The 22,753-nt window shown below is 36.9% G+C and overlaps 1 protein-coding gene across 3 annotated transcripts in view; it reads left to right on the top strand.

Annotated features, from left to right (window-relative positions):
* The window catches only part of SLC12A2 (solute carrier family 12 member 2), a 58,735-nt gene extending 40,806 nt beyond the window's left edge, over positions 1–17,929 (top strand). Inside the window, exons 16-27 of one of the 3 annotated variants that reach the window (XM_027896438.1) lie at positions 1,620–1,731; positions 4,216–4,356; positions 4,561–4,667; positions 6,347–6,426; positions 7,782–7,919; positions 8,576–8,623; positions 10,137–10,259; positions 10,418–10,529; positions 11,006–11,092; positions 12,980–13,115; positions 14,098–14,165; positions 14,881–17,929. In XM_027896438.1, coding sequence (XP_027752239.1) covers positions 1,620–1,731; positions 4,216–4,356; positions 4,561–4,667; positions 6,347–6,426; positions 7,782–7,919; positions 8,576–8,623; positions 10,137–10,259; positions 10,418–10,529; positions 11,006–11,092; positions 12,980–13,115; positions 14,098–14,165; positions 14,881–15,016 — 1,288 coding nt within the window. In that variant the 3' untranslated portion in view covers positions 15,017–17,929. Of the gene's footprint in view, positions 1–1,619; positions 1,732–4,215; positions 4,357–4,560; positions 4,668–6,346; positions 6,427–7,778; positions 7,920–8,575; positions 8,624–10,136; positions 10,260–10,417; positions 10,530–11,005; positions 11,093–12,979; positions 13,116–14,097; positions 14,166–14,880 lie in introns of all 3 variants that reach the window. The other 2 variants (XM_027896437.1, XM_027896439.1) reach the window with 2 other exon arrangements.
* The last annotated feature ends 4,824 nt before the right edge of the window (positions 17,930–22,753 follow it).

Genomic DNA, 22,753 nt, shown 5'->3' with positions numbered 1-22,753 from the left:
AACACGTTTGTCTGCTGTGACTTAAAACAGCTTCAGATTTCTTCATCGTGGACATCCCCTGAACATATTGTGCGAGCATTTTGTCTGTGATTAGGGTTTGCACTTTAGAAGCAAGGCTGAGGATGATGCCTGCTTACTGTTAGATGCCTTGTGGTCTGCATTGTGAGCTGTGATTTGTGTTCCTCTTCGAAACTGAATTGGAGGATATATATGCTCCAAAGCGCTTATGAGCATTCACTCCACTTGGGATGAAAATGATGTAACCTAAAATCCTGAAGATAGGTATCTGTGGGTGTTGTACTCAACACCATCTGTTTCTCTTCAGAAATCTCTCCCTGTAGTTCACTAATGGCAAACGGGCTGGACGAGTGTTTTCCACGCAGCTGAGGAACAAATCTGATTTGTTGTCTATCAGTATGGCTCCCCAGGAAAGGTCCTACTCAAAGAGGCAGTTTTCTGTCATATTAGTAATTATGCTACTTATCTGGGATATGCTGTTGTAAAGGAAAGACGCTTCAAATAAATTTAACAAAAAGTATTGATTTAAACTAATTCATCCAAATAAATGGAATTCTAGATTGAGACGGATCGTTTTTGCTTGAATGTGACCTTTCCATATGGTCTTGTCCAGTCCCTGACTCAGCTGACTCACCACGGGTCCAACTGCAAAGTTAAATCAAATTTTGATGTTACACCAGGTTGCTCAGGGCCATATGTGTTGAGTATTTCCAAGGATGGGTATTCTATTGACCTATCTGTTCAACTAGAGCACTTACCTCCTACATGCTGCCTTTGCCCAGCACAGGATTTATAGTCTGGCAATTAGTCTAACAGATCTCTATCTTTGCATTCTTAGGGCAGAATTTAATAAGAAATGAGTTAAGGGAGAGATTCTTAATACAGGTTTTCTCTGAGGTTATGAAGAACCTGGCAGGAACACAAGGTTTAGTGGTGGATTTAGTTATTTTGTCAAGTTTATGGTTTGACTCAATAATCTTAAAGGTCTTTTCCAGCCTAAATAACTCTGATTCAGTTCTGTGATTCTGACATCAAAAATGAACTGAAGCTGCTGCAGAGATTAAGACAGATTACTTTAGGTGATTCTTATGATATGGAAAATTTTCAGCTGAAATGACTTCTGAAGTCTGGACACAATCTTTTAAAATTGATTAGAAAGTTGTCTTTAATAACTTACTTGCAGTAGTTTGATTCTGCCTTCTGAATGGTAGTAGTTTTAAAAAGAGCATATGATTCCAGTTTTTTTGTTGGACTCGGAAGAATCTAAGCTAGAAAATGTGAAGGGATGGGACTTAAAAATGGGGGAGGAAATTCATGCCTCTGACCTAGTCTTGTCTAAAATCTGTTTAAACCTTTTAAATGTGTAAATGTTTAGATTTAATGGGAATGCTAAATTTTTGTCCAGTTAGTCATAGATCCACTGACAGTTGTGGAACAATTGATCTTTAGTTAATTTAACCTAGTCTTGTAAAAGTAGATCGTTTTTCGGAGATGATTATGTTGTTATGGCTAATATTTGGAGGAAACATTTCTGTTAATAAAAATCCCCCAGAACTCCAGATTAATTCCAGTCTTTCTCCCCCATCTATTCATAATTCTAGACCTCAGTGCTTAATTATGACAGGAGCTCCAAATGCACGTCCAGCTTTGCTTCACCTTGTCCATGCTTTCACCAAGAATGTGGGCTTGATGATCTGTGGCCATGTGCATATGGTAAGTGTATTCTGTCTTTACTTTAAAATTATCTTTTTTTTTTTTTTTTTCTATCTAGTTTGGGGTTTGTTTTGGGCTTTTATTAACCTGTTTGCTTTTTGTTTCTCTTTTTTTCTTTAAATGTGGGGGTTTTGGTTTGTTTCTTTATTATCTCCTTTTTAAATGAAAGCATTATTAAACATTAAGAAAATTAAAGATTTCGCTAGTAAGTTCCACTCATGTGTGGATCATCACTGTTGAGTCAAGTGTACTGTGGGGGAAATATTCCAAAGTTAGTACTTTAGATCATTTGATGTCTAAATGCTGAAGAACCTTTCTAGGAATAAAGTGAACACTGGATTACAGCTTGGGCCTCTTTCTGTTCTGTGTCACACAGTCTCATGTACTCCCTCATGCTTTGGATCTGCAGTATAGAGCTGTGTTTCCTCTCAATGTGACTATTTCAGAGGGACTGATTGCTATGTAGAGCTCTTACAAAGCCTGAAAGAAAATAAACCTTTCTGAGCAGGGAAGTCAATAGCAGTTTATCCAGTAGTTAACTCTTAACCTCCCGAGTAGTTTTTTTATTTCTTCAGTTATCATGTTCGTTTCATTGGCAGCTGAAACAGTAATGTGAACAGGTATTGCCTGTTTTCTTTCTGTCCAGCCCCTTCTATTTCACTAAGTATCTCTGGTTTTTTTTAATCAGAATATGAAATGTGGCTGGTTTTGCGCTGGGGTGTGTTGTGAGGGTGGTTCTACAAGGACATAATTTTAACAGCTCTTACTACCTAAAGTGTCTCTTATGGCATACTTACAGAGTGTTTTCATGGTGGTGGAAAGGAAGCAAGCTTCAAGTAATTCTTCAGAATCATGCTGAGTTGTTTTAACTGAGATGTAGGGTGTCTGTCACATGTGATCTTTACCAAAACTAAAGCCAGCTACAGAGAGGTCATGGCATCTCTGATAAACATCAGCATGTTGGGATTGTGTGATTTAGCTTCATGTCTTCAGGCCAGACTTTGTTGCATCACTGAGAACATTTAGGCAAGTGTAAGTACGACTGACATATGTCACCTCAGCACAGAAAAGATGTGGATCTGTTAGAAGGAGTCTAAAGGAGACCATAAAGATGTTCAGAGAGCTGGATCACCTCTCCTGCAAAGACAGGCTGAGAGCCCTGGGGTTGTGCAGCCTGGAGAAGAGAAGGCTCTGGAAAGACCTTAGAGCACCTTCCAGTACCAAAAGGGAGCTTATAAAAAGGAGGGAGAGGGACATTTTATGCAGACAGGTGGTGTCAGGACAAGGGGCAGTGTTTTTTCAAAGGGCAGGTTTAGGTTATATGTTAGGAAGAAATTATGTATTCAGAGCATGGTGAGGCCCTGGCAGAGGTTGCCAAGAGAAGCTGTGGCTGCCCCATCCCTGAGGCTGTCCAAAGCCAGGTTGGATGGGGCTTGGAGCAACCTGGGATAGTGAAAGGTGTCCCTGCCTGTGGCAGGGGGATTGGCAGGTCACATCTTAACTGTAACCAGTACTATGATTCTGTAACTTTAAATACTCTAAAAATGGGTTTGGATATACCACACTTACTAAATATCACTTGCTTCTGATCTGATGAACAGATAAGAGCAAACTAACGCAATCCACAGTACATACATAGTATGTCTTTTGGTTTCTGTCTATACAAACTTTATATTTCAATGAGTGTGAAAGGGCAGAAACTGAATAATAGTAGAGAGGTAAAGTATCATAGATGGAATAACCTCTATTAAAAAAAATGGGCTGTACTGAAAAGAATAAAGTGGTGTCATCCTTCTTGTAGGAGGACAATTCTGATTAGATATTACTTGGGAGAAATATCCTATCTCTATTTAAAACAGCTTTCCTGCAAGAAGGGTGACACTACCTCATTCTTCGCTAACTCTGGATATTTGGTCAGAGTCTGTGTCCTTTTGCAAAAGCTGGGCTGCTATGTTCTTGGTATACCTCGTTCTGTATTCTGCATTTTGATATCTAGGAGGAACACAAAAGATTCATCCTGATGGAAGTAATAAAAAGGAAGTATATGAAGAGGAGGTGGCTTTGACTGCAAGATAAAACTGTGGAAGTGACACTACTGTGACAAAGGCATTCTAATTAGGATTTGGTATACATGGAGGCCCACTTGTACAGCTTGAAACAGATAATTGCCAGATACGCTTTGGAGGACAAGTTTGTGCCACCCTCTGGGGAAGAGTGTTGTGCTCTGCAGGGACAAGTTTATTAAAGCTTGAGCAACCCTCTTCCTAAAGACGATAAAATTTTTCAGCCTGTGCTGCTGATAATGCCTGTATTTTGTGAGTTTTGGGTGTTTTTGGTAGTGTGCAAGTTTTTTTTGAGATTCTCTGAGTCTGACTCGTAGCAGTGAAATTAAAAAAAGAGTGAGGTGGGGGGGTTTTTTTACTCCCACTGCTCATATTCATAATCCTTGTTCACTCTCCTCTTATTATTTTCTTATTTTGAAAGGGTCCTCGGAGGCAGGCCATGAAGGAACTGACTACTGATTTGGCTAGGTATCAGCGATGGCTAATTAAAAACAAGATGAAAGCTTTCTATGCACCAGTGCATGCAGAGGACTTGAGGGATGGAGGACAATATTTAATGCAGGTACATCTCTCTCAATTTTTGTTTTAAAGTGGCAAAGATACACACCAAAATTTGAAGTGGCTTTATACTTTGAAGTGTGTTCTGTTTGCAATATTATCGGATAGCTTTGATGAAAAGTACTTTGTTTGCTGCTTAAGAGAATAATAGAACCTTTAATTGTTTCAATAACATAACTATTTTATAATATACTTTTTGTTCTTGTAGGCTGCTGGTCTGGGTAGAATGAGACCTAACACCCTTGTTGTTGGATTTAAGAAAAACTGGAGGCAAGGTGATATGAGAGAGGTTGAAACCTATATCAACTTATTCCAGTAAGTAGGAAATTTGAAGCTGTAGGTCCTGCCTATCCACTTCAATATGTTTGGTAGTAAGTCAAGAAAGATCTTGGTTGCACAAAGGTAGACTTAGATTTTCCATATGACTGATTCAGCACTCTTCAACACCTTGTTATTTTTCTGATGTGGAAACTAGTAAGTCTTTATAGTATAGTAGATTACAAAACACAACATGAACCCTTAAGATAATATAATAGCCATAAAGAAAATGAGAAAGGAAATCCTAGTGCAATTTGACAGCACTGAAAGTAGACCAGTTTTGGCTGAAAAATTTGAGTAACGTGTGCTACACAAATATTTAAGGAGAAAACCTCATTTCACTTACACAGAGATTTTTTTGTGCAGCCTAAGTGGTACTTAACCCACTTCATTTGTGATTTATACTTCTTGTTTACTGTGCTTTTAAAAGAAAGAAAGGATGGGGGTTTACAGGCAGTGATTAGGAAAGGGGGGAAAAAAGTCACACTCGAGAGAAAAGCAGGGGCACCAAATGCAGTGAAAAATAAACACTTTGGTTAGTTCTTAGTTTTTCTTTTTTTCCTATTTTGTTTCGGGATGGCTTTTGCTGGAAGATCTGTCAAGGCCAACAAGTCATGTGGTTCTCCACATCCCTAAAGAAACCTCAGGAGGTAATAACTGGAGGTTAAATGTATTTCTGGAAAATTAAAACTTGCTGAAGCACACAGTAGAAACACATCTAATCTGTATAAATCTAACCTATTGAACAATTAAAATAAAGTGTTCCCTAATGCACAAAACATTTCCCTCTTAAATCAAACTCAATTCTTCTTACAAGTACTATAGAATATATTGATACTTCAAACATTTCTAGTTGAGTCTTAGTACTTTCAAAGAGAAGCAGTTATTGAGTGAAGTCTTGAGAAATTTCTCTCTGTGGAAATGATACAGGAGGGAGTTCTCTGATTTATGGTTGTTTGTAATTAATGAGGTATTTATATGTAAAGGATGATTAGTGGCTAATGCAAACTGTGATATTATTAAGTTCATGTTTTTCATATCTTGTATCATGGGTGGGAGGAAATTGTTACTAATTTTACTACAGTTTTACTTACTGATTTATTCAGGCTCTTTGGTTGTTTCTACAATAATGAAGTTTTTCCCTCTGTTTTTGAATGGAGTGAGTTCCTACCTCATCAGATGTAACAGAACTAGGAACACTAGTTCTTACTATATATATAGCTTACCTATAGATAGTTTGATTCTAAATTACAACATCATAGGTGTTTTTAATACTCCAATTGTTTTGAAAAAATGTCACAATGTTTTAGTTCTCATTTCAAGAAGATCTACTCAAAATAAATCCCTTTGTTGATTCAGGGAAATAAAAATACTATTTTCTTACTGTATCTTATCCCTGCAGAACATGACTGACCTGTTCATGTTGCTTTTATTTAATCACTTTTTACGTAGATGGGAGAAGGAGAAGAGGGAATAGGTATCCTCTCTAGACATTGCTTTTCAGGATATGCTGTTCACCGATAGATTTAATGATTTGGAATCAAAACTGAAATTGTAACGCAAATTTATTATTTGTGACTGCCAAAAGCAGTGTTTAGTCACTGGAATACGTTCAAGGTAGGTCCTTTGGAAATGAAAAAGCCATAAAATAATTTGATTTTGTCCCTTTTGTTTAGTGATGCCTTTGATGTTCAGTATGGTGTGGTTGTCATTCGCTTGCAGGAGGGCCTAGACATTTCTCATCTTCAGGGCCAAGGTAAGATTTATTTTTTTCTATCTGGTGAATATCTGTTCTAATTCCCTTTTAATATTGCTTTTTAAAAACACTAAATGAAAAATTATTAAGTAAAATATCGCCCTTCTTATGGAATAAAATTCAATGAAATTAGCAAGTCAGAACTGTAAAATAAGAAAACCCAAGCAGATCTTGGTTTTTTTGTGTTTCAACTTTCTGTATTTGTAAACTGTATATAATGTTTCCCAAAGATTTACTATTTTATTGGAACAAATTAAAGATGATAAGTTGGTATCGAGTGTCTGGGACTCAAGCCTAGAAATTGTGAAAATCACATCAAATGATCCATGATGCAAGAATACCATGAGTTTGGTGTGGGATGCCAACCCCTACACGCACTAGTTTAGAGCTATTGAGTAATCTGTCTCAATTTTGGAAAGGTCTTCTGTTTTCCATGTGGAAGGCATGGTCATGCTTTGTGGGTAGTGTTCTTAAGCTGAATGGTATAATTTGAGTTCATCTTCAAACAGAATATTGAAGGAAGCCTGTGAGCTATAGTGACAACTTCTGCTGAGTTGATAATGTGTAGTATGTTTGTAGCTTGCTCCATACAAAGCAGCTGCAGTGAGGAGAAATCTTTGTGACACAAACTCTGTAGGAGGGGCACCAAGCAGCTGCAGTGAGGAAAAATCTTTGTGACACAAACTCTGTAGGAGGGGCACCCTACTGAAAGAGGGCAGGGTTGTTCCTTCACTGTTTTAGGATTTGGAGAGAGAGAGCCTGTCACTGCATGCAGGAGGGCAGAGGAGTATGAGAGATGGCAAAGAGTGAACCTGCATTGTGAAAACAACACTGCTGAGAAAACTGGGAATATAACACCAAGGTGTCAGAAGAATCTTAGTGCCCACAGGGGACTTTGAATTTGTTTTAACTCTGGTTGCTGCCAAGTAGCTCCACTGAAGCCAAAACTGGAATAAAGACTTGGCTGTGAGACATACTTGGTCTGTGCCTTCTAAGGCTTACCTTCCTCTTGGAGTGGAAATGGAAAACGCTTCACCAACTAATGTTTTTTTCCTCCTAGTTGTGCTTCCACAGTGTTAACTAGCTCTGCTTTATTATATTTAGCCTATGGGAATGCATTCAACAATCACAGTGTGGGGAGGTGGCAAAGAATTACAGCTCTGCTCAAAGGAGGAGCCTCCTTGTGCTCTGAAGCAGTTCATACAAGACTTTTGTGCTAGTTTTCCTCCCCTCTTTGCCAAAGCATAGCAGTCCTGTAGAGTTGAATTAATTGTGAACCAGCACACTGCAGTCACATACCTCTATTTGAAACAATTAAGTTGTTTATAATGTGTTTCTCTGCTTTTTCAAAGAAGAGTTACTGTCATCCCAAGAAAAATCTCCGTGCACCAAGGATGTCATAGTAAAAGTGGATTATAGCAAGAAGTCTGAGACAGACACTTCTATAGCTTTTGCTCCATCATCTAGTGAAAGAACTCCCACTCCACGTAAAGGTAACCTGCTAGTTAGTAATGAAACTTGAGTTCTCAGTCTTTCTCATTTCTTTTTCAGTTCCTCTCTCTCTTCACCAAGGGATTATTTATGGGATCTTTGTGTCTGTGAAACAGAAGTGTGTCATGCTTTTCTAGACATTGATGTCTAATCATTTCAGTGATTAGGTTTGGAGCTTACCAAACCTAAATAAATCTTTGGTTTGCAGTCCCCTAAATAAAGCAGGTGGTAGACAATGACCTACACTGGGATTTTCTTTGTTGTTGAGTTTGACAGGCATTAGAAAGGGCTTGAGAATTGAGCCCAATGTGTGTTTGGAAGGCTACTAAATTTGAAGGCTTTTTCATCCTGACCTTACATACTATGTGCATGTTAGCAGGCACAAATCATCCAAGATACTGTGACACTAACCAGTATCCTCTTCTCTTAAAAAACAAAAGTCTAATAGTTAAGTGAGCAATGGGAGTAGATTTTTTTTTTTAAAGTACAGAGGAATCTCAGGATTTGGTAGACTGCATTTGTGTTCTTTTCTTTGTGTGAAAATCCACTTCATTCTACATCTTATTTTCTAATTTTTTTATATATACGTTTGTATTGTTTTCATTAATATCACAAAGGAAATTAACATTTTTATTTTGTGTCTTTAAAAACCTTCCAGAGGAGGACGAGGATGGAAAGACTTCAACACAACCACTGTTAAAAAAAGGCAGGCATTTTCCACCTTTTTGTGTTAAATCATTCTTTCACATTGTTAATTTCAATTTTCCTTTTGTACTTCTTTCTACACCTTAGTACTGGAGAGGGAAATACCAACCGTGCATTGTAATTTGTTTCTTCATATCTGCTTTAAAATGGGCTTCATCTTTAGGGATTAGGCTATGAAAAAAAAACAAAAGCAGCATTGTGGAAATTCCCAGAACAAGTTGCTACTGAGGAAGGATTGTGCATAAATGTTGAAATTTTAAAAACAAACGAACAAACAAACAAGCCTTTTGTTTTTAATTACTATTTGAAATGTGTTCGGGAGCTTTCTGCTTTCTTAGTTCTTTGTGTCTCAGGTATCTGGCTCCCTGGTTAGTTGAGGCTTAAGGAAAATACTGTCTGGTGTAGTGGAAGTGCTCTGTCAAGTTTATTCAGTAGATCTTCTAAAGCCATACTTAATTGCTCTGTTATTTGGAATTGTTCAATATCCTGCAAATTAAGGCATAATATGGACACTGAGTGAGATGAACTTCTGAAATAACCTGAAGTAGTAGTTCAAGTCACAGCCATTTGAGAGATGAACTAAGCAGTTTTTACTTCTTGGTTTATTTCTGGCTTCTTTTGAGTTAATCAGCTATTTTTGCCTTCTACAACTCATCTCACTGTTTTGACATTTTTTTCATGATTTCAGCAGCTAGAAGTTTTTGTGTTTTAATAATGGAAAGTGAGATTACATCTTGAAGCACAGGATGGCAGTTTGGAAGAAGTCCAGTATGCAGTAAAGTAGTATTAATGTAAATTAGTCACAGATGTGCTCCAAATTTAAAAATTCCTAAAAAAATAAGGACAGTCAAACTCCTGGCTCTTGTTCAGTCTGAGATTCTAGTTACGAGAAAGAGGTTAGGGTTTTTTCCTCTGCTGAAAAACAAAATTACCTGTATTGTTCTAATTTAAAATGCCATTATTGTCTTGCTCTCAACAAATCAAATAAGTTTGTTATGCAGAACAGTCTGTATTGTGCTTTAGAGTCCTGTACATGCAAAAAGGTATTTGTTGCAGAAGACAGGATTCCAATGGACATAAGTAGCTTTTATTTTCACCGCATGCTTAAGGAAAATCAGATTTAGGAAAGAAGTGCTTAGAGTGTGGTATTAGTTATCTACCTATTTTTAGGGAAGTTTTGTTACTTATAACAGGTAGTAACAGTGCATTGCCTAGTGCTCTGAAGCAAGGTCAGTTAAACTGTCTAGGCAAATATCAGTATAAAGATCTCACACATCCTTTATTTGTCAGATGCCTGCTGAACTACTTCATCTGCTGAAACTATGAGTTAGACTCTCTACAGATAGCTCAGTTTATATCCAGTCAATCAAAATCTGGAGTTGGGGTGGGGTGGGGAGCGGGAACAATTTTTTTCAAAATTATAAGTACCACAAAATATTAAGAAGTTGTATTTGGTGAATTTCCAGGTGATGAAGCAAAACAGTTAAACAGGGTGTTATCATAATTCTTTCCAGATTCAAAGATCTCATCTTCTCCTTTAAATGTGACTGACCAAAGACTTCTTGATGCCAGTTCTCAGTTTCAGAAAAAACAAGGCAAAAGCAATATTGATGTCTGGTGGCTCTTTGATGATGGAGGTAATGTACTTTATAGTTTAAAAAACTTGATAAAAAAATTATTGAAGTAATTTTGCATTAATTGTCAACAGACACCATTCAGTAAGTTCATATAAAATCTGTACTGTTTAACAAGATGCTGTTTTCTCAATCAATCTCAAATTCTGATCTAAACACAGGTTTGACACTGTTGATTCCGTATCTTATCACAACCAAGAAGAAGTGGAAAGACTGTAAGATCAGAGTGTTCATTGGTGGGAAAATAAACAGGATTGATCATGACAGAAGAGCGTAAGTTTCCCTTAAAAAATCTGGTTCAAGTGCTGAAAGAGCATGTTACTCATTGGATTACTCTCTCTTCCTAGTAGCCTTATTTCAGTTGTGCTTTTGTTGAGGTGTAATCATATTCTGTTCCCTTGATCCAGAAAAGCTCTCATTTCCCCTGAGTGGTTTTGGGTGAGATACCTCAAACTACGTTATCTGCAGTATTGTCTGATGCTAACATTTTCTTTTCCAAATATTTTCTGAGTTTGTCATTAAGGGAGAGCCCTTCTCTTATTTAAAACCATAAAACTGTTTTCATTTTTTTCCAGAAGCATGGTGTTGATTTATAGTCATAAGTCAGTTCTGTTTGATTTTCCCCCACCATTACAATTAAGATGCCTTTTTTTTGATTTCATTTCTTAAACCAGTGTTTTTATTACCTGTTTACCCTGTGAAAAAATTACAAATATGATCATATATAAAGGCTTGTTTTTCTGATGCAGGATGGCTACTTTGCTGAGCAAGTTTCGGATAGACTTTTCAGATATTATGGTTCTTGGGGATATTAATACTAAACCAAAGAAAGAAAAGTAAGTCTCAAAAAACCACATCATGTTTGTTATTTGAATTTTTGATGTGTTTCATTAATTTAGAACACGTAATTCTTTTCTACATAGCATTTATGGCACAACTGGTTCCTGTGATATTCATTGTTTGACAGAAATGGAGGAAATGAATTAAGCAATAGCTGCTAAATCCGAGAGTATTGAAATCTGGATTTTTTAGATCTCTAGCCATTTGACTGTAATACTAAATTGAGAGAAATACAGTTGAGGAATAAAATCCAAGTTGACTGGAGCAATCTTTTTTATAAAGGGAAATGCGTACAAAAACTGGCATGATCTGAATCTTATTTGCAGTCTTAGTTTAATGCAACAAAGCTCGGTCTCGAAATAGACCCATCTGGGTTTTTTTATTTGGGTTTTGGTTTTTTGGGGTTTGGTTTGGGGGTGTTTTTTGTTGGTTTTTCTTTTTTTAAGTTGCTTGGACTTTTAATTTACACAGGAATGGTCATACATGTGATACTCCTCCATTTTAAGTGCAAAAAATATTAGTTGTAGGTGACTTTCTAAAAATTTGTAACAGAATGTGTACAATCTAAAAAACTACCCCCCTTCCCTTTCAAGTCTTCTTGAATGTGCTGAAGTTGTAAAAATGTCTTTTACTTGGACATGAGCTTACCTGAAAGACATGCCATGCAAATTGGAAAAGTCAGGCAGATGCTAAATACTAATACATGTTCTTTTATTCCCTGCTCTTTAATCACCTTTTCTTCAGTATATAGTATCAAGCAACTGAAACATTATAGTACTTATGGCACTCTGGTGTCTTTGCTTCCAGGATTCTGCCACTGTGAAAGGTGAAACATTGAATTAGCACCCATTTGTGGATCAGAGTTGAGGTTGTAGAATTACATGGAAATAGTTCCGTTTTATAGAAGTGATCTGAGTTATTTCTTCTGAGGGCATTTTTTTCTTTTCTGGGTGGATACATACCCCACAATATTTCCAAAACCTTTCTAAGATACCATTTGGCACTAATAGAAGCTGAAAACCAAATGCAGGAAGATTTATTTTTAACAGTTACTGTGATGTATAATGTAAAATTGTTAGTAGTTCTCCTTTTTGCCCAACCAAAAAGTAGATCAAATTTGTTTTCTTCCTTTTGATTAAGGTGAAGTCATTGTGTCAACTACAGTAAAGACTACCAAGTGTAGATAAAAAATTGTTTTAGTAGTAATGTGGGCATTTCCTGGAGGAAATGTGGGTAGAAAAGTAGGGTAATATTCTTTCTAGTAGAAGTTAATGCATCTTTCATCTTCAGAAGGCTTTCTAGTAAATTCAAAGTGTTCTTACTCTTAACAGGTGCAACAGGAAGACTAAATAAGATGTCTGGTTTTTTGCATTTGAATGTGGTTCTTGAACTGTATAGGAAGGACTAAAAAGAAGAAAAATAAAAATACCAAAGCCAAAATCCTGATGGCAATAGCACGAGACTTGATAACTGGGTTTTTTTGAGTGTGACATGTAAATTCTTCGTCTTTCAAATTTCATTTGGAAGAAGCTGCTGTTAGTTACTGTCCTTTTTCCAAGGGTAGTACTCTTCAGCTTTCAAAATCATTGTGAAACTCAAGGAAAAGTTGAGGTGGGGGTTGTTTGTTTTTTGAACTGGGTTGAACTTTAGTTGGATAATGAACAGTGAAAGCTCCTACAGCTGCCACAGATTGTTTGCTGAATTACAGTGTCTGTGTCTGTGTGCAAGCAGCTGATCTGATGTTCTAACTGCACCAAGTAGGGCAAAAACCTTCAGTTCACTTTATTTTTACATAGTAATATTAGTTTCTGACACCATGAGAGTCTTTTCTGATATATAGACTCACACCAGTTTTAATATGTCTGCTCACTTTATCCTTCCAGCATTGCAGCTTTTGAGGAAATGATAGAGCCATTCCGACTTCATGAGGATGATAAAGAGCAAGAAGTTGCAGATAAAATGAAAGAGGATGAACCATGGAGGATAACAGATAATGAACTTGAGCTTTACAAAACAAAGGTACTGTTTTCTTTAGACTGTGATCTTAGTTACCCCTTTTTTTTCTACTGCATTTGTGGAAGTGATGGTGGTGAGTTCAGTCTTGTTATTCTCTCTTGTAGCTGGTTTTATGCGTGGCTGATGAAAGCAGCATCTAAAACCGTTTAGATGGTTCACAAAAGAAAAAAGGAAGCTTTGCACTTGAATATGTGCAGAGACCAAACTTTTCCTACAGAATTTCAGCAATTAGTTTGTGTTCAGGTGTTTGCCCCTCCTTTTTTTTTTCTCCTTTTGACCAAACTAACATTTTTTGCTTGACTATTTTTGAAAAACCCCACTAGAAACTAAAACCAAGCAACACAGTACATCTTAACTGTGATGTAAAGGAGCAGTTAAAGGTTTGATATCTTTTCCAAGCTGTTGTGCACTACAGAGATATCAGAAGTGCTTCTTCTCAAGTGCTTTTATGGGAGAGAACAAAAAGTGTCATCTGTGACAGGATGTGGATACAGACATGTACCTAAAGAAAGATCGGGTAAAGTTGCATTGATCTGAAGATCTTCAAGATGGTCCTGAGTTTAATCCAGCCTTATCTTTTTCCTGTTTGGATTTTTACAACTTTTGTGAGGATATGTGTCGGGGGATGTGGAGCTAGAGGATCTTTTCAAGGTTGCTTCCAACCCAGACTATTCTACGATCCTGTGATAAGGGACTTTCATTTCCAGGAGCTATGGAGGATGGTGCTATTGTAAGAGGAACTATCTTAAATTTATCTGTTATAGCACTTGACTTATTTGCACACTTTACTGCTTTCTTTTCTCCAGCCTTGCAACCGTTTGTTTTTTGGTTTTTTTTGAAAAGGGAAAAGTTGCCACACTGTGGTGAAAATACATGCTTTTTATAAATTACTCTTACCAATTGATCATACCTGTTTTTCATTTTTCTTGAATAAATGAAGTTTTTAAATTAAAGATCTTCCTAACAAGTTTCATTTTATTTACAGACTTACCGACAGATTAGGCTAAATGAGTTGCTGAAAGAACATTCAAGTACAGCTAACATAATTGTCATGTAAGTAAATAACTTGGATTTGTTTTGGTATGAAACTGTAATTTGAAATACACAAAGATGTAAATACAAATCAGGAACTAACTTGTAGAAATACTCAAAAGCTGACTCTATTTATTAGAAGCATGGAACTACTATAACTAATGAAAAATGTCCTGTGGAATTCTGTGCTTTTGATACACTGTTTTAATTGATCACCTCCACATTTGCAGTGCAACTCAGGATTCACACATTCTTTCTCCTCCTGCATGCCACCTGTTCCTTTTTTTTTTTTTTCCAAGTCCTTTCTTTCAGTCTCTTTTTCTAGGAGATCTCTCTTGATGAAGTTGGATAACTATCCTGGTCACAGATTTTCATGGAATTGCTTTTGGTGTAAACAAACAGAATGTGGATTGTAGGTTTCTTAATGCTCTATTTGAAAATCTTGAAAGAGTCTTTCAAGAGACTCTTCAGATTCATCATGAATCTACCTGAATAGAAAGTGGTGGTAACAGGCCAAAAGCAAGGGGTAAATAGGTATAAAAGCCTGTGATGCTTGAGATGCAAAATCTCAACTCGTTAACTGAATTCTGAAGGAAAAATAACAAAATAAAAAGGTGAAGAAATTTGACCTAATTTGACTTCTTTGCAGAATCACAGTTTCGTATGTATTATGCTCTGACTTGTACTTCACCATGTTTTTCTGACTGTTGAATGTTTTTTGCCTTGTGAATTGCAGGAGTTTGCCGGTTGCACGAAAAGGTGCAGTTTCTAGTGCACTGTACATGGCCTGGTTAGAAGCCCTTTCTAAAGATCTGCCACCAATTCTCCTTGTTCGTGGGAATCATCAGAGTGTTCTGACCTTCTATTCCTAAGAGTACTGCACATGGCTCAGCTGTGATGAAATGGTACTTCCGTGACCAGGGGAGAGTGACTGACGTGGTCTATAGTTCATTAACATCACAAAGGCAAAAAGTGACTCTTCTTTCACTATTTCACTGACTTGAAAGCACACAGGGGGAAAGTCACTGTATTTCTAAAATTGTGACATCTTCAGTTTTATTCTATATTTTCTGTAATTTGATCTTGCTTAATCGGGGAGGATTCCTTGTTAGACTGAAGAACAAGACAAGCTTTTTTGTTTGCTATTTGAATAGCAGCAATAAAATGTTGTATTTTTGATCAATGAAAGGATTATAGATTTATAAAAGCCTTTTAGCCTTGAGGTGCCTTCTGAAATTAACCAAATCTCACCCATACATCCTATTTTGTAAATTTATATAGAATGTCAAAATCTGCCTTCAACTAAGAGTTTAGATCAGACTTCCTTTAGTTTCTAGTCTCTTCCATATTACAATAAAAATGAATGCTGCTTTTCAGTCTTCCATTGAGCTATTAGTTCTTAGTACTGTATGTTTTCTATCGTCAGACAGTTTTGGGGTTTTTTTATTATTATATCTGTTAGATTTAAAGGTGAGAATTGGGGCAGGTCAGTTGAGCTAAAGCAAATCCCTGATGTTATTGTCAAGGTTCATTCTACTAATGAAAATAAAACTAATGTTACTTGCGGAGTGCATCCTTTTCTCAAATTTGACAATTGTGTAATACTTGGGCACTAGTCTGAGACAGAAAACTAACATTAGCTTCTTTGGCCGAGGATACTGGTCAGTCTTAGCTCTACTATTAAACGAGATTCATCTTGCTGGGTGAGGCTTTTTATCTTAACCACAAATTAGAAGAAAATGAAAAGACCTGTCCTAATTCTTGTCCTGTTACATTTTAGTGTCACTTTCAACTTATTTTTGAAACAAAACTCAACTTAAGGCTTGAATGGGGATAATATAAGCAATGTGATGCTATCTAACAGAAAACAGTAAACACTATGTGGAATTGTGCTATCCAATATGAAATGTAAAAGCTGCAGTTCTCTTGCATTTTTCAACAAATGGTTAAAAGGACCACTAGTTATTAGGGGAGATGTTTTTAGGTCAATTCGTTCAGTTGTCAGAAAATACATTTAGTCTTATTAAATAATACTCAGGTTTGATTGTCTAGCAGTTTTGATCTATTCCATACATTTTACTTTATACATTTTCTATGTTCACTAAAAAAACTGCCAGTCTTGTGTGCCCTTTCATTGTATATTTTGAAAACTTCATAATTTAATCTACTATGAACACCTGCAAAAGGAATTTCACTCGAACCTTTATATAAAGGTTAGTAATGTGAACTGTTTTTTAAATTCCTAATAAGTTTTGGATAGGAAGGATTGCCTAAAAACATTTCACAAGCTTTTGATATTATTATTGGACATGCTACTGGATCAGTTTATCAGTGGGTGAGTGACTTTCATTTAAGGATGCACAGAAAAGGTGTTTTGTGGTTTGATTTCTGGGGGGGTTTTTTGTTTGTTTTTTGCTAAATGCAGGATCAAATTAAAATGTAACTGTTCCTTCTGAAGGACAAAGCATAATCATTGTGTGGCAAGGTAGAGCTTCAACTTTTGATTAAAGATTAAAAATATTCTACACTGTGCAGTATACATTGTTGTCAAGTTCTTGGTAAACTGCAAAAAGTCTTTTGGGTTTTTTTTTTTGTTTGTTTTGTTTGGTTGGTTTGTTGGTTTGGTTTTTTTTTGTTTTGTTTTGTTTTTTTTTTGCTATTTCTATCATTTGGATTTGAGACTATTGAATCATTTCACTTTGAAAAACTTAAGAAAAACAAACATGCATGTCTTGCTGCTAAGTGTGAGATAACTGATGCCAGCATGAACCCAGCTTGTTATGATAAACATTGTAAGACAAAGACAGCTTGCAGTAAAAATGGTGTTTCCTTCCCGGTGAGGGGGTTTGGATCAAACATACCAACATATCTATCACAGATTTTACAGTGTTTTTTTAGGGGATGAGGTTGTCACATTGTGCATATGGAATCATTACCACCTTTCTTGTTGTTTTGTGGGTAACATTCTTTTGAGCAGAGGGACAGTATGGCATGGACTTAGTGCTGCTATCTTGAAAAAAAAAAAAAAAAAAACAGATGTGCACAGGTACACTTATTTAAGACGTTTATTTGCCCATTCAGGAAACCATTGCTTGTGATCTGTAACACAACACAGAAACCAAATGAAGTGTGTGTGTACATGCATATATGTGTATAAAATTATATAAAATATATAAGTATGCATATGGGGATAGTTAAGGTAATGTCTGTGAAATAAGATAGGATGCTTTTCACATGCACTCTCAGGAGTTCACACTAATGCTGGGCAGGAGGCCAAGTTTCAATATCATTTGCTCACTAAAATTTGAACAGTTAGTGGTAATTGTCTACAACAGATGTCAGTTAGTGGCAGTCACTCCAACTTCTGCTTTGATTTTGACGCCAAATTTACTTATGTTTCAATCATCATTAATTACGTGGAAAATGAAATCGCTTACACATGGCAATTCATACCTTCTGTAGATTAGGTTCCTTTGTATGGGTTTAGAAAGTAATAGCTGGCAAAAATCAATTATTTATTTGTTCACTTGTATTTAGGTTTCCTTTTACATACATTCTTTTTATATGCTTTTTCTGACATTGCATATTTAAAAATAACTGAAAATAACTTAAAAGATTTGAGCGTTCAGTGGGTCGTGGCCCACTTGGTTTGAAGATGTAAGATTTGACACTGTACTGTAACTGTCACACACAAATGCTTTTCTAATGTTTTAACGTAATTATTGCAGTTAAAACTTTGTACCAGGGGGATGTCACTGCAATAAAAGGAAGTGAATTCAATACAACTGTCTTGTCTAACAAAGCCTCTTTTTTTCGGTGGTGGGAAAGGAGTGAAGTCCATAGTTCAACAGATTAATGCTGAATATAGTTTCTGATGTGTGAATGTACTTACTGCATGCATTCAGTAATTACTTTTGTAGTGGAATTTGGATAGGACCAGTAGAACTTTAAGCAGTTCATGTATCTGGTATAAGAACACAAGTGTGTTTTTTCTGGGGGGGAATGTTTGCCTCTGCTGGGTTAGGAACAGCAGTGGTTGCACAACAAATAAACCTCGTTTTACCCTCTAAAATTTGTCATAATTTGCCAGACAACACAGATCCATCTTCAGTACATGGTGTATTGAGGCTGGAACATTGTTATGTGAAAACTTGTTTCCAGTTTGTTTTGACTCTGAATACACTAAAGGGCTGTTTTAACTCCTCTTTCTATCTTAAAATAGTTCCTTCATGGGACATGAGAGAATATGTTGGGAAAAATAACTGGTAAGTCTTTTGCATAGTTGCTTGTAAACAACACGTTTGGCCTTTGGCCTTTACTAATATACATTCAACTAAAAACTAGCTGAAAAACCAAAGTTTAAGAGCATAATGGTAAGGAAGGGCAAGGTCTTTTCTCATGTTAAAATCATAGTTAGAACCACTGAAGAATTTTTTAGCCTCATCAGTTTTGGTGTTTGATCTCTATTAAATTCAGACCTCTACTGTGTATCCATTGTTAGTCCTGTTTAAATTGAGGCCTTAAGAGTGAGGCCTTCAGAGGCCACTGCAAAGGAAAGCTTGTTAAAAGTACACTTAATCGGTTTCTATGGCATTGACTGTAACCTGTTTTAATCAGTAAAGAGGCATAGGAGAGGGTATGTATCAGTTTTTTCTAGATCCTTGTATGCTGGAGAAGTGTTTGATTTAAGTAATGACACTGCTATTTGCTGAATTCATAGATAAGTGACTTCAAAGCAAAAACATAATTGGACCAAGGTTGATCTCATCGCTTAAATGCAGAAAATGAACGTTCATACAGCACAGTAACCTGCTTTGGTTTATTTTCAAACAGTGAAGCAGGCCTTCACTGTGGTGCATGTTCTTCACTAGTCTAGTTACATTTCTCATGCAACTTCTGTGTGATCTTGTAAATACTAAAATCTGGTTTGTGTCCAGCTGGAGTGGAAGACCATGGAGGCAATGAATGGTGGTACAGTGCATCATCAAATCCTTGCTCTTCTGCCTTTTGACAGCATGGTGTGCACAGGTTTCCAGAGTCAGGACTGCTGATGAGGCTGATGAAGGCCACATTTAGGAAAGAGATGGAAGCTGGTGGAAAGTTTTGAGAGTTAATGTGGAAGGAGTAAATGCAGAAGCAGTATCAAGCACCTTCTCCAAACAGAAGCAGGGAAGACGTTTCTCTGGAAACATAAGTTGCCTCCTGCATCCAGGGATCCATTTCATGCCGACAACTGAGGTGGGTTTGCTGCCATGCACCACCAGAGGCTACTTTTGTGACCAGGTGCAAGTAAAGACCTTTCTGACTTATACCCCCATTTTGACTGAACTGAGAGGCAGGAAAAGGAACCTGAGAACAGTTTCTTTGTCACCTTTGATCTGCCCACTCTCTCTTCCAGAAAACACTAGCTTTGTAGCCCCAGGAGCCTTCAGCCTGTCCTCTGCCAGCCTTGCCTCTTCCCTGCCTGCACCTCACGGTGTAATGGGGGGAGTGGAAAGGGGATCATTCAGGGTTTAAACTGTCATGGAATGCTGAATTAAACTTTTTAATCATCCTCCTCCAAACCACTCTGTGTTGTGCTCTTTGCAGCCCCCTTGCTCCTGTTTGTAGGAATCCAATGGCAGTAGCATCTGGATGTGAGAGAAGTGCCTCACATTCCTGCTCCCACACCAGGGGGACCTGGGGAAAATGACCCTGGTGAGGTGTAGTCAAATTCTAGGGTGAGGTTCTAGGTGCCTCATCTTTATAGTCCCTCAGTCCCCTCCACAGCAATAATAACAAAATTCTGCTAATAGAACATTGTATTTAGTAAAGGAAATACTATCCCATTAGTTTTCTAGGAGTTCAAACTAAAAGAGTATCACCAGATGGCACTACCGTCTTTCAGCATTTCAGGTAATGCCTGAAAATGCCCTGTTGAATACACTCTCCTGGCACTGTTTTTTGGTTTCATGGACTACCTGACTTCACAATTTGACTAAACAACAGATATCAGCATGATAATATTTTTTCCATTAATTTTTCATAATTTTGACTGTGGGTTGGAGAAAAATTTAGTATTGATTCTGCCTCCCCTGGTGGGAAAAATACTCTAGTTGTTCCACAGTGATGCAGGAATCTCCAAGCAGGTGCTACCTGTTGAGATCAAACAGCCTTTTTACCACTGAGTAACCACCTTTTCATAACACACTGTGTGAAGGTCTTCTCAGTGGCTATTTCCAGCTATGTGAACCTTAGCAGAAGGAGAAATGCTGCAGGCGGAGAAAGAAGCGAGACTAGAAAACAAAACAGATTGGCACATCCCATCTAATTTCAGAGTGATCCATAACCTTCCAACAAGATATTTTTTCAGCAGGAAACTGAATAATGTAGCACTAGGCATTTTCAAATTTATTAAGCTTGAAAATAAGTTATCGCTCTGCTGAAGTGTATTACAACTACTAGATCTTGGAAAATCTCTCTGCAATTAGATTAATCTCTGCAAAACAGATGGCAAAATGGAGTCACAAGCAAAGGATTTCCACAGGCTCTGGCTGAAAATTAAGAGAGCTGGGATTAGCCTTGAAATATCCACACTCCCAGCCCTGTGAAGTTAGTAATTTTTTCAGATCAAGCTGCCTGTCTATGTGGTTTAACCACAGTGTTGCAAATTATAGGGACTCTTGAATATTGTACTACTGTGACTGATTACATAGATTAACGTTTAGAATAGTAGTAAAGATAAAAAGGATATGTAAAGCAGGGGCTGGGATACATGTACAAAAGAATATGCCAGATAATCCAATGTGTTTTATAAACATTGGGGTCGATTTGATGTGACTCATCTCTAATGAGCAGTGGGGGTAAATAAAAATGGAATCAAAACAGAGGTAACGTGCAAAAATATAAGCACAAAAATTAAGCACTTGCTGCTTGTAGTTAAACACAAGTAAGGCAGAAATCATGGCAGGTCAAAGCACAATGGCTGCCAAGGGGAGCAAATGGCTACAGAGTCAACCAAGGACAGCCTTTTATGGCATTAACACATTAAATTAAGGCTACCAACAGAATACTGTGGGCTTCCCTGAGGGATTTTGGCTAACCTCAGACAGACTTCATCTTTACAGAGCATTGTTAATTTAAAGAGTCTTTGTTCCCATTTAAATATCTCTGTATTCTTCAACTAGTAGGAGTAGTGTTTCAGGCATGGTAGGATTTATTGGGAAAGCTCAGTATGCCAAACATTACTGAGCATTCTTTTATCCATGATATTTTTATATTAATTATATTGTGGGGTTTGGGAGTTGCTGGTTTCATGTTCTTGCCATGTGTTTAAGTACTTGGAAAAACAAGGCTTAATTCCCAGCTGAGTCTTGGAAACTGCAAAGAATTCCAACAGGTAAAAAAAAAAAAAAATTATTCCTTGCCAACTCTGGGAACTGAGCATCCCCTAGCCATAAAGCAGATCTGACCTTTTCCATCCTGTACTATTGGCCAACCATGAAACCCTTCAGTCATTGTAGGAAACTCATTCTGTCCCAGACAAAAAAAACCCAAAACATTATGAATTTATGGTTTGGAGACTGTCTTTGCAAATGTACCCGTGTACCATTACTCCAAATGCATCACTGTCAAGAAATTATCACTTTCCCAGGATTAGGCAAGCTTAAAAACCATCTTCTCCTACTGTAGCTTTGACTATATGTAGTCAGTCGTTAAATAAAGGACAATAGATTCTGAATTTGTAGTTCTGACCATGTTCTGATAGTAATTAACCATATTCTGTGACAGCTTTTATGCCAGGAAATGACTTAGTGACAAATTTAGAATTCAGATCAAATCCTGTTTTCTAGGTTTTGTTGTGAATACTAGTAATATTTTCTCTTCCCTTTAACTGGAAACACTTTAAAACTAATCCTTTGTAATTACTTTAAAAATAACCTTCAGAATTAAAATTACTCTTTGTAGTCTACTTTAAAACGTTAATTATCCCTGTGTTGTGTGGATAATTAATTGTTACTGATAAAGAAAAGTCAAATACATAAACCAGCTTTTTCCTTCGGTCCTTAAGCCTAATACCTCCCAAATCTAAGCAAGAGCAGGAAAAAATATCCTGTACATTCATGCCTTCACTACAACGTAAGTACAGAGATTTGAAATTGCCCTGTGGAACATGGAGCTTGAAGAACTGACAAGGTTCCACCTAAGGCTTAAGATTTTCTTGATGGCAGCGGTAAAACTGGGGCTGGTCAGGTCACACATTTTTTAAGTTTGTATTGCTTGTCTTCCAGTTTGGTTTTTTTTCTTTGTTTGTTTTCATGACGCACCATTTCGTTACGGAATACTTAATGTTACTTGCATCATTGAAAACTTTTGATTTTGACAGCTTGCGTGGACCATAGTCTGGATTCTGCTTCATCTGGCTTTTTAAACAAATCTATGGTTTTGTCTTTATCACTTTAGAATAATTTGTTCTTTGTTGCTCTCATAAGCAGCTTGTTTGAGGTAGACTGCATTCTACACCTGAATGCTATATAGCTCTTCATTATGTTGCTTCAGCAGCACCTGACCGAGTCTCTGTATTTATGAGGACTGGTGATAGGTGTTCTGCTTTTAGAGACGAGACTTCT

The sequence above is a fragment of the Empidonax traillii genome, unplaced genomic scaffold (genome assembly GCF_003031625.1).
Source record: "Empidonax traillii isolate 1590-97213 ecotype Southwest subspecies unplaced genomic scaffold, ASM303162v1 scaffold497:size1267575, whole genome shotgun sequence".
Taxonomy (NCBI): Eukaryota; Metazoa; Chordata; class Aves; order Passeriformes; family Tyrannidae; genus Empidonax; species Empidonax traillii.
This window is presented reverse-complemented; position numbering and strand designations above follow the sequence as displayed.